Raw genomic sequence first — 12,878 nt, forward strand, 5'->3', positions numbered from 1 at the left:
GCATTTTATAGTATCCTATCCTTAGAACTTTTCTCCCAGAACCACATTTCAAATGAATAATTTATTTTTTTTGTAGAGTTGAGTTGTCTGCAGTATAACAAAGAGCGTTCAGTTTTAGTCTTAACACTTAGGAGTAAGTGGCAGTTTGACTTGTTAAGATTTGTTTAAAATTGAGTCATGATGAGTTGCTCGTAATGCATGCATTTGTGTCATGACACATTTTGTCTTGTTAAGACCCAACCCAAGATATTTTGTAGCCTGAAGCAAAGAAGGTGACAATCCTTCCGTACATCAGAACCAAATGGACTGTCACTTGAATCTTTCTTAAATTATGGCCATGATATTTGGGGACAGCGGGCTAGCTTAAGGGACAAATTGCATGAGCACAGCTCTCTCTCTCTCAATATCTTGATGCCATCTTTCTGCATTATCTGTCTGACGTGACTCATTGTTCACACTGTCTAATGGTCATTTAGGATCATCTATAGCGGAGTGAGTGCCCACTGTTAGCCCCAGCTTCTGCCAACCTAGCAGTTCAAAAATATGCAAATGTGAGTAGATCAATAGGTACCGCTCCGGCGGGAAGGTAATGGCGTTCCATGCAGTCATGCCTGTGGCCACAGGACCTTGGAGGTGTCTACGGACAACACCGGCTCTTCGACTTAGAAATGGAGATGAGCACCAACCCCCAGGGTTGGACACGACTGGACTTAACGTCAGGGGAAACCTTTACCTTTACCTATAGCAGAGATAAGCTTTCATAGACAGTTACGTGACTAAACAACATACCGTATATACTCGAGTATAAGCCGACTTGAATATAAACCGAGGCACCTAATTTTACCACAAAAAACTGGGAAAACATTGACTCCAGTATAAGCCGAGGGTGGTAAATTTCAGAAATAAAAACAGATACCAATAAAATTACATTAATTGAGGCATCAGTAGGTTAAATTTTTTGGAATATTTACATCAAGCTCAAATTTAAGATAAGACTCTCTGACTCTGATCAAATCATTATTCTCATCTTCAGTGTAAATGCCCTTATGTATCCTTTTAATAATCATAGAGTAAAATAATACATGTAATAATAATAATAATAATAATAATAATAATAATAATAATAATAATAATACAGGAAAATAAAAAGTAATAATTGAGTAAAATAATAAATGCAATAATAATAATAATAATAATAATAATAATAATAATAATAGAGTGAAATAATAAATGTATTAAGAATACTAGTAGTAGAGTAAAATAAATGTAATAGTATGTTTGAAATGTATATTTTTATGTTTGAAATGTATATTTTTAATTCATAATGTATTTTAATAGTTTTAACTGTTTTATGTACTGTTTATATTGGTTTGTATGGGCATCTAATTGTTGCCACTGTTGTAAGCCGCCCTGAGTCCCTTCGGGTGAGAAGGGCGGGATATAAATGTGAGAAATAAATAAATAAATAGTAGCAATAATAATAATAATAATAATAATAATAATAATAATAATAATAGAGAAAAATAAGAAATGTAATAATACCAATAATAATAGACAAAAACCATAAATGTACCACATATTCTTGAGTATGAGTTGACCCAAATATAAGCCCACCAGGACCCTCAAGCCGAGGGGGACTTTTTCAGTCTTAAAAAAAGGGCTGAAAAACTAGGCTTATACTCGAGTATATACAGTAATATTGGTCACCATTAATGGTAGTGGTGGCCTATATCAAGTTCTCCTGAGACTCAAATGCCTGTGGAAGTTTGGCCTGTCTCAGATAACTCTAAATGTGAACCAGAGCCAAAATAAATGTTCCCTGGGATCTGAAAAAGAAATATTCCAAATTTCTTTTCACTGTGTGTGTGCCTTGCTTTCCTCTCCTTTTAAGGAGCCGACGTCTTAGTGTCACTCACATATTTAGGACCCGGAAATGTATTTTGTGCCTTTCCTTTGCACATGTATATTCAGGTTGCCTTGTTAGTGGTGCCACATTCACTTTTTGACTATGGCTGTAATATATTCCGCAGGTAAGTGCTCTTAAGATGAGCACCCCTTCAGATCATTTGCTCTTCCTTCATACCAGAAATGGCCAATCGGCAGCTTTCTACCTGCCCCGCCTCACCTTCAGGTGCCAGATACCATAACGTCATAGAGACCAAAACTGATTCAGGTATGGAGTCATGCAGGTATGAGCAGATTCCAAGCTTCAAGGATCGTATTTTAAGAAAAACAGGGAGCCTAATGTCTCCCAGCCTTACAACATTCACACTTGCCTCAAGCAGACCCAACAAAGGATTCCCCAGGCAGACTTTGAAGTTGCAAGGCCATTCAGTGCTAAGCAAGGTGGCAAGTTGCAACAGTCACACTTGCCTCAAGCAAACAAGCATTCTTTTTCCCACCCTGGATATTCCACAGATATATAAACCCCACTTGCCTAATTTCCCACAGACCTCACAACCTCTGTGGATGCCTGCCATAGATGTGGGGAAAATGTCAGGAGAGAATGCTTCTGGAGCATGGCCATACTGCCCAGAAAACTCACAGCAAACCAGCGATTCCGGCCATGAAAGCCTTTGACAACACAAAAATAGAATTTTTCTTTCTGTCTTTTCATGACATAGGCATTTTGGTGCCTAAATTTAGCAAGTGATCCTTTTGTTTTATTGATGAACTGGAAAGCAATCTGAAACAATCATTATGTTCCTGCCTTCTAAGGAAACATAGATCTCTGAATATGCATTATTGTTATATAAAACACTATCAGTACTTCTGCTAAGAAATGATGATTGGCTAGAATCTTCCTGAAGAGCGATTTAAACCATGGTTTAAATAATTTTGATCTGAATCAATTTCAGCCACCATTTCAATAATTGGCTCTACTCCACCCCACAAGATAATGGGTGAGGAACTTGTGGTCCTCTGATGTTGATCAAGCTCAAGCCCTTTCTACACTGCAATATAAAATCCAGATTATCTGCTTTGAACTGGATAACATGCCAGTGTAAACTCATGTAATCCAAAACAGATAATCTTGATTATCTGCTTTGATACTCTGAATTATATGGCAGTGTGGAAAGAACCTCAGTTGTTATCCAGCCTGCTGTCAAATAGGCCATATAGTAAAGAGAGTCTTCCTAATGTCCAGGTGGGATCACTTTTCTTGTAATTTGAATCCATTGGTTTGTGCTCTAATCTCTGTAGTGACAGACCACAGACTTGTTCCATCTACTCAATGAGATCCTTTTAGATATTTAGAGATTATTGACTGCTGCAACACTGTTCAGATTTCTCCAGGTTAAACTTAACCATCTCCCAAAGTTGTTTCTCATAAACATTATGGAATCCAAGAGTCGGAAGAGACCTGGTGGGCCATCTAGTTCAACCCCATTCTGTCAAGAAGCATGAAAATTGCATTCAAAGCAACCCCAACAGATGCCCATGTTTAAAAGCTTCCAAAGAAGGAGCCTCCACCACATTGGTCAATTCTGGTTACCCTTCTGTAGACGCGATCACATTCGTATGGTTTGAAATAAAATAGGTTTTCCTGTTCTGAGAAATGAAAGATCTCAATGCTTTAAGATTCTCTCTCTCATTTACATATCTATAGGAGCCTCTAGTGACTCAGTGGGTTAAACCCTTGTGCAGGCAGGACTGCTGACCAAAAGGTTGGTGGTTCGAATTCGGGGAGGGGGGGTGAGCTCCTGTCTGTCAGTTCCAGCTTCCCATGCGGGGACATGAGAGAAGCTTCCCACAGGATGGGAAAACATCCGGGCAGTGTCCTCTGGGTAACGTCCTTGCAGACAGCCAATTCTCTCACACCAGAAACAACTTAGTTTTTCAAGTCGCTCCTGACACACACAAAAACAACATATCCATACTCTTTCCTAACTGGGAAGCTAGCTGATGCCAAAGACGGAGTCCGATGACTAGAAAGGATGAAAGAGTTTTGTCTTGTTTGGTTTTTTGGTGGCAGAATAGCATTTATTTCCCTAGAAAATAAATTGTCCCCTTGCACTTGCCCACCCACCCCTAGCAAGAATAAAGCCATTAAGTCTTTCTGAAGCATATTGAACACTTTGATGTGTGTGTGTGTATATGTGTTTGTGTATATATATACATACACCTATACACATTGGCTCATCTCCGTTCTGCCGTGCCACATCCCCCTGCTTTGGCATCCCCTTGTTTTGTTGCATTTTTGTCCTCTTCTCCATCTCACTGCAACTTGCCTTTGCCTCTCTCTGTGATTTAATTCCCCTTAATGAATTCCAGCTCCCAGCTACATCAAAGCCCCAAATGCATTCCTGTTGAGAGAATGTAAAGGAAATTTCTCTCCCTCTCCGCCCATTTCAGAAATAGGGATCCAGCCCCCCCTCCAGCCCCCAAACTCCTCTGATGGAGGGCAATGGGGGGCAGGGGGCAGGCGGCATAATTCTGCTTTGATCCCCATATGGGAAGCCAGCTTTCTGTGCTGGTTGTATGTATTGCTTAGACCCGCCATCTGTGCCTCATTTGAAAGCCATCTCCCGTGCGGACACCCAGTGGGAGAGGCAGACAGCCTCTATTAACAAAGCCCCGTCTTTATGGGATGACAGCATACCCAAGATGGCCCAGGCTTCACTTGAGGATTTGCGTTGTATGCCAGACTGGGAGAAATCTCGTTTTGAGTAGGTTTTGAAATCTTCATGTATTGAAACGGAAGCTAAACTTCATAGGCTTTCTGTCTGTGCCTTTGGCCATTGCGCTTGTAGTCACACCACAAACATTGCATAATTTGGGTAATTACTGTATATACTCAAGTATAAGCCTAGTTTTTCAGCCCTTTTTTAGGACTGAAAAAAAACCTCCTCGGCTTATACTCGGGTGAGGGTCCTGGTAGGCTTATATTCAGGTTGGCTTATACTCAAGTATATATGGTATATTTATTATTTTTCTCTATTATTGGTATTGTTACATTTATTATTTTACTCTATTATTATTATTATTATTATTATTATTGTGTTGTATTGTTATTATTATTACTGTATATACTTGAGTATAAGCCTAGTTTTTCGCCCCTTTTTTTAAGACTGAAAAAAAAACCCTTGGCTTATACCCGAGTGAGGGTCCTGGTTGGCTTATATTTGGGTCAGCTTATACTCGAGAATATATGGCACATTTATTATTTTTCTCTATTATTATTGGTATTATTACATTTATTATTTTTCTCTATTATTGTTGGTACTATGATATTTATTTTACTCTATTTTTATTATTATTAATACATTTATTATTTCACTCTGATCTTCTTCTTCTTCTTCTTCTTCTTCTTATTACTCTATTTATTACCACATGTATTATTTTCCTGTATTTATTTTTATTATTATTACATATATTATTTTACTCTATTATTATTAAAAGTATACATAAGCACATTTACATTGAAGAAGATGAGAATAATGATTTGATCAGAGTTGGACAGTCTTATCTTAAATTAGAGCTTTATGTAAATATTCCAAAACATTTAACCTACTGATGCCTCGATTAATGTAAGTTTATTGGTATCTATTTTTATTTCGGAAATTTACCGCTCTCAGCTTATACTGGAGTCAATGTTTTCCCAGTTTTTTGTGGTAAAATTAGGTGCCTCAACTTATATTTGCGTCGGCTTATACTCGAGTATATGTTGGTACATTTATTATTTTTCTCTAGTATTGTTGTTACTTTTACATTTATTTTACTCTATTTTTATTGTTATTAATACATTTATTATTTTACTCTATTTATTATTACATTTATTATTTTACTGCATTTATTATTACATTTATTATTTCACTCTATTATTATTAAAAGGATACATAAGCACATTTACATTGAAGAAGATGAAAATAATGATTTAATCAGAGTTGAACAGTCATATCTTAAATTACAGTTTGATGTAAAGATTCAAAAACATTTAAACTACTGATGCCTCAATTAATGTAATTTTATTGGTATCTTGGGTTATACTTGAGTCAATGTTTTCCCAGGTTTTTTGTGATAAAATTAGGTGCCTCAGGTTATATTCGGGTCAGCTTATACTGTAATCATGACAGCTGACAACACCATTTTTAGATTAATATGTTTTATTTTCAGTTTACATATTCATAAAAACAGCAAAACAAATCTATATACATGTATATATGCATGAGCCAATACAAATACTTCCTAATATTTACATAATATTCATATTTGGCTATACCCTCCCTGCCTCCCACCCCTCCCAGTTTAGTCCCTTGAGTTGGAAACATCCATATATAATTCGTCCTTCCTATGACATTGTTTTTCTATTTTTCCTTCTGGCCTGATATTTATTATTTATACGGTAAATTCCCTGTGCCAATTCTAACAAGCTAAATTATGAAACCTTCTAAAAAAGTTGCCTTCTTTATTTTTTACAAAGTTTAGAAATCGTTCCCAGTCCTTGATAAAGTTTTTTGGTGCAAATTTGGTAAATTTTTTGGTGCAAATTTTTATTTCAGTTGCCTATATCTGTACCACTGCAATCCTTCAATTGCAGTGTGCTAAATTTCAAGTCTTTTGAAGATTTATTTATTGTGTCAGTTTTAATGTATTTAAAAAAACACAAAGTTAAAAACTTGGCATTATACTAGATTTCCTTTGACCAGAAGCTGGCCACTTCGAGTGCCTCTGGTGTCGCTGTGAGAAGGTCCTCCATTGTGCATGTAACAGGGCTCAGGCTGCATTGTAGTCAGTGGTCCGTGGTTTGCTCTTCTCCACACTCACATGTCGTGGACTCCACTTTGTAGCCTATTTCTTAAGATTGCCTCTTCATCTTGTGGTGCCAGAGAGCAGTCTGTTCAGCACCTTCCAAGTCGCCCAGTCTTCTGTGTTCCCAGGAGGGACGTTTATCATCCTGTCTCAGGCACTGATTGAGGTTCCGGGTTTTAACCTGCCACTTTTGGACTCTCGCTTGCTGAGGTGTTCTTGTGAGTGCCTCTGTAGATCTTAGAAAGCTGTTTCTTGATTTAAGGCATTGCCATTCTGGCTGATATCCTAACAGAGGATGAGCCGGAGATGTCCATGTCTTGATTTTTTCATTACTATTTGCTAATTTCTGACGGATGTCATTTGGTGCAATACCAGCTAAACAATATAATTTCTCGAGTGGTGTAGGGTGTAGACATCCCGTGATAATGTGGCATGTCTCATTAAGAGCCACGTCCATTGTTTTAGCGTGGTGAGATGTGTTCCACACTGCGCATGCGTATTCAGCAGAGTAGCAAAGCGCAAGGGCAGATACCTTCACTGTATCTGGTTGCGATCCGCAGGTTTGCTTTCGTATGATATTATTTCTAGTGTCCACTTTTTGCTTGATATTCAAGCAGTCAGAAGCAACTTGCAATTTTGAGTATACTGTATATTAATGCCTGAGGATGCAAAACAGATGTTCATCGAACCCAATCTGCTTGGCTCCTTTAAAAAATGTTATAGATTAGAAGTTGGTGTTTGGTACGCACTCATTCCTGACTCAAGGTGCAAAGCAAACCTCCTAACTTAAGTTATTTTGGCACCTGAGATGGAAACTTTCACAAGCATGAAACAACACCAAAGTAGATTAGAAGTTTCCCATTTTTATCTCACACCCAAAATCTGCTGCCTTTCTGCTTAATAGTTGGGCTGGTCTTGACAATTAATTCTGTCTTAGAAACAGCATATTTAAAATATGAGGCACCTGTTTCAGAAGAGCATTGCATTATTGAAGGGGTATATATACTTAGTTTGACCAATACGTTACTTTTTTGTCCTCTTTTTCCAGGACTCCGCAGTTTTCTCTGAGCCAGACCAATGGCGAAAGTTCCCCAGAGATGCTATCCATACAGTTTCAGGTGAGTTCATTAGGCTTTTATGTATAAAATGAAGAGCTTGGGGATGCAAGGGGTCTAATAATAATAATAATAATAATAATAATAATAATAATAATAATAATAATAATAACTTTATTTATACCCCGCCACCATCTCCCCGTGGGGACTCGGGACGGCTCACAATGTTACAAAAGTAACAGCGCAAATACATTAACAATACACACAGTTTAAAACACAAGAAGATTATAAAACAAGTTAAAACAAAGATTTAAACAACAGTAATAATATCGATAGTAATAATATCAAACAACCACCAATGCAATTCAGTCAACTTCAAAGGTGGGGGGACTATAGCAGCAATATAAGATAAAATCATTAGATTAAAATATCCCAGTGAAAGAAACCTAATAACATTCAGAATAGAATTATAATTATAATGAGGCTGGTCTTTCACCTGGAATCCACCATATTGTAGCATGGGTGTATCATTTATGCCCATTTTCTTATTATTAAAGAAAAGAGAACTTCAACCATTAAGGAATGCATTAGACAGGGAAATCTGGATCCAGTGGAGCTGTTCCCAAGTCCAGTCGTTCATAAACCCACCTCATTTAGCTACAACATGTTGTGATAATGTATTTTGCACTATTCTTGGGCTGCAGTGAATACATTTGGCAAAACAGTTTGTCATAGAAATCAGATGGATTTCCCTGTAATAGGCAGTAAGAGCACCTAAAGCTTCTGTTCAACCATTTCAAAGCTCCCTGCTCGAGTGGTGATGGCATGATCATCAACATAGATAAAACTCTCTATCCCATCTGGCAGTGGCTGGTCATTTATATAGCACTAGCTTTTCCCGGCCATGCGTTGCTGTGACTTATGGGAATCCTTTGTTGGCCAGATGGAATAGCAATGAATAGCCTTGCAGTCTCAAAGCCTGGCCGTTTTCTGGAGTAGCTGGAGCTTTTTGTTGTATGAACATAGAGGCATGGATGAGGGGTTGTGCTGCCAAGTTTGGTGTTTCTGGGATGTGTAGTTTTGTTGTTTTGTCCTAGGCCGAAATTTCATTACCCTTTTATATATATAGATTGATGGGGCAAGCCATTCTTCTGCTTTCACCATCTGCTTCTCTGACCCTGGAACTCAACAAAAAAAGCTCCTGTTTTGTAGCAGATTTCCTATGAAGTGGTTGAGGTAGTAGTTCTTTGTGATATTATCATTTTTTCTCCGGAGAAGGCGATGATTAAATCATCGCCTATAGCTTGTGTAAGGGATGAAAAAAAATCCTTCATTGCAGTTGTCCATGTTTGTTGTAGGTTATCCTTGCTTAACGTTTTTCCAGGTTTTAAATCGAAAATCAGAAGGAGGGACATATGAAAGATCGGCTTGTGAAAAATATACTTGCTTTGTATTTTGCTATATAGCGCAATAGGTCTGTGTGGAGAGAATAGGGATGAGGTTGTCATTTCTTCTGTCTTAATTTAATGTACATTTCCTTAATTAACATTTCACAAGTCAAATTAACATGAATACTTTTCTGCTTTGATAGTTGCACATTCCTGAATTTTATGACACAGTCTGAAAGTGTGGTGGGCGTGGGGAATCCATATATTAGGAGAAGGTGTTGCTCAAGAGTCCTACATTAGCAAGAATTGAATACTGACTCATAATATAGTAGGGGAAATTGCTTGAAGAAAATTATCTCAGTCTGTTGAGGCGAAAGTCCAGTGAGATATTTAGGCTTATGCACAAGGAGCCGGTGACGTGTCGTGGGTTCCCTCGATCTACACGCGAGACTCCTTTTGATGCAGCCCAAAATCCAATTACTGTATATACTCGAGTATAAGCCTAGTTTTTCAGCCTTTTTTTAGGACTAAAAAAGCCCCCCTCGGCTTATACTCAGGTGAGGATCCTGGTTGGCTTATATTTGGGTCAGCTTATATTCGAGAATATATGGTGCATTTATTATTTTTCTCTATTATTATTGGTATTATTACATTTATTATTGTACTCTATTATTATTACATTTATTATTGTACTCTATTATTGTTGGTACTAGTACATTTATTATCTATTTTTATTATTTTATTGTATGACACAGCAAACAAGATAGACATGCTGGATTTCTGTCTCCTTCTTCAGTGTCCCATTTGTGAGCCAGAGCCAGGTCTTCTCCTTATCAGCTTTTCCTTCAATTTTGTCAAGGAACTTTCCATGCAATGTTTTGTTGTGCCAGCTGTCAGCTCTAGTTTGTAGTGCGGTTTTCTTGTACTGATTCTTTGTCTGCTGTGCTTTGAGGAGTTTCTGATTTTTGACTTCAATCAAAGCAGGTTCTTCACTTTGCTTTACATATTCTGCCAGGGCATGTTCTTCTTCTTTGACTGCTTGTTTTACTTGTAAGAGTCCTCTGCCCCCTGATCTTCTAGGTAGATATAGCCGGTCAATACATTTATTATTTCACTCTGATATTATTATTATTATTATTATTATTATTATTATTATTATCATTATTATTATTATTATTATTATTACATGCAATTTTACTCTATTTATTATTATTATTTTTACATGTATTATTTTACTCTATTATTATTAAAAGGATACATAAGCACATTTACCACTCCGAGCCCTCAGGGAGCGTTTTTAAGATTTTTTTAAAAATATATATATATTTTAAAGATGTTTTTAAATTGTTAGGTTTTAGCCTTTCTTGTAAGCTGACCCGAGCCCTAGAGGAGTGGCGGCATATAAGTTTAAATAATAAATAAATAAATAAATAAATAAAATGTACATTGAAGAAGATGAGAATAATGATTTAATATTTTAATAATATTTAATAATATTAATCATTTAATAATGATTTAAGTTAGACAGTCTTATCTTAAATTAGAGCTTGATGTAAATATTCAAAAGCATTTAACCTACTGATGCCTCAATTAATGTAATTTTGTTGGTATCTATTTTTATTTCTGAAATTTCCCACCCTCGACTTATACTTGAGTCAATGATTTCCCAGTTTTTTTGTAGTAAAATTAGATGCCTCGGCTTATAATAGGGTCGGCTTATATACGGTATGTATATACGGTATGTTTCAACTTGAGATAGCAGTGAACTTAAACATGTTGGCAAAACAATATCTCCAACACTGCATGAAAAGGAGGACAGTTTGGCAGAGCTGCCTCCGTCATTACGGAGAGACAGACCTTTTTGGCACTCAAATTTTGGAAGACTACGAGAGGGGATGCCAACGTGGATGTGCACCACTGTGTAGGATCTCTCTGTGGCTTTCCACCTCTGGCAACCAACGTCTCCAGCCGTCTTCTGTGTTGCACATTGTTCCTGACATTGTTTTTGTTGTCTTTCCTTCAAGGGTGCCTTGAGAACCAGGGATGATGGGCAGAACTCAGTGCGATCCTCCTTCTCTAGCCCGGCTTCCATCAGTCCGCGGCCCAGCAGCCCTTTCTCTCCTCCGTCTCCCGGAGGCCGATCCGGGAGCCCATACAGCCCTCGAAGAACCAGTTTGTCTGGTGAAGGCAGAGAGGACCCCGTGGCCAACAACCGCAGGTACCTGACATCGGCTGTATCCACGGATTCGGCACCCATGAATTCAACTAACCATGGCTTTGATATATTATTTATATATATATATATATATATATATATATATATATATATATATATATATATATAATTTTTTTATTAGTTTTCTTAAAATACATCCATACATCAATACCTTCAATACTCTTATATTTCACTCTTAATTCATTGCATCAACTATATAAATATACTAGCTGTGCCCAGCCACGCGTTGCTGTGGCTAGGACTTAATTTTTCTTTTCCTTTTGTTGTATGAATATAAAGGTGTGGATGAGAGGTTGTGCTGTCAATTTTCGAGGTTCTGGGGCATTTAGTTTAGTTGTTTTGTCCGGTGCCGTGATTCCATTACCCTTTTATATATATAGATTATTACTATTAAACCAGGCTCCTGAGGGTCTGCAGGTGTGCCATAATATTAACAAATTATTATTATTATTATTATTATTACTACTACTATTTTGTCCGTGTCGTGATTCCATTACCCTTTTTTATATATAGATTATTACTATTAAACCAGGCTCCTGAGGGTCTGCAGGTGTGCCATAATATTAACAACTTCTTCTTCTTCTTCTTATTATTATTATTATTATTATTATTATTATTATTATTATTATTATTATTATTACTATTAAACAAGGCTCCTGAGGTTCTGCAGGCATGGCATAATAATATTAATATTAATTTATTATCATCATTATTATTATGATTATGAAACCTGGCTCCTGAGGGCCTGCAGGTGTGCCATAATATTAACAACTTACTATTATTATTATTACTAGCTGTGCCCGGCCACACATTGCTATGGCTAGGACTTAATTTTTCTTTTCTTTTTGTTGTATGAACGTAGAGGCGTGGATGAGAGGTTGTGCTGTCAATTTTCGAGGTTGTGGGGCGTTTAGTTTAGTTATTTTGTCCGGTGCCGTGATTCCATTACCCTTTTATATATATAGATATATCTTGTATGCTGTTTCTTTTCACCTCTGGCCCCGTACCCACCCCACCCACCCCCCACCCCCGGAGCCATTTCGATTTACATTCTCTTTCCAAAATACCATTTCTTCTTGTGGAGGTAATTTCCCATCTACTTCTTTTAAACCTTTCTCAATAAATTTTCCCCAAATCTCGTCAAAGTCATTTTCCTTCCATACCCCTTTTTTAACTCTTAACCTACATGTCAACTTATCGTTCATTGCTAATTTCCATAGTTCTTTATACCATTCTTCTATGTGTATGTTTATTTTAAATATATATATTTTTAAAAAGGAACTACAGCTCCTATGAGTCCATAACATTGAGCCACAGCAGCTAACATGGAGTCAAGCTGCATTAATTCTGTCATGTAGATGCATCAAAAATAATTTTAAATAATCACCAGATGATATGAAGAGACTTTCTTGAACTCTTTTGAATGTACATTATCTTCCATATGTT

General features: G+C 36.9%; 1 protein-coding gene across 2 annotated transcripts in view; it reads left to right on the forward strand.

The window, feature by feature from the left end:
- pdlim2 (PDZ and LIM domain 2) overlaps positions 1-12,878 on the forward strand; it is a 78,704-nt gene that overhangs the window by 39,585 nt on the left and 26,241 nt on the right. For both annotated transcript variants that reach the window (XM_008120159.3, XM_062960943.1), the window contains exons 4-5: positions 7,802-7,871; positions 11,221-11,414. In XM_008120159.3, coding sequence (XP_008118366.1) covers positions 7,802-7,871; positions 11,221-11,414 — 264 coding nt within the window. The remainder of the gene's footprint in view (positions 1-7,801; positions 7,872-11,220; positions 11,415-12,878) is intronic.

The sequence above is a fragment of the Anolis carolinensis genome, unplaced genomic scaffold (genome assembly GCF_035594765.1).
Source record: "Anolis carolinensis isolate JA03-04 unplaced genomic scaffold, rAnoCar3.1.pri scaffold_8, whole genome shotgun sequence".
Lineage (NCBI taxonomy): Eukaryota > Metazoa > Chordata > Lepidosauria > Squamata > Dactyloidae > Anolis > Anolis carolinensis.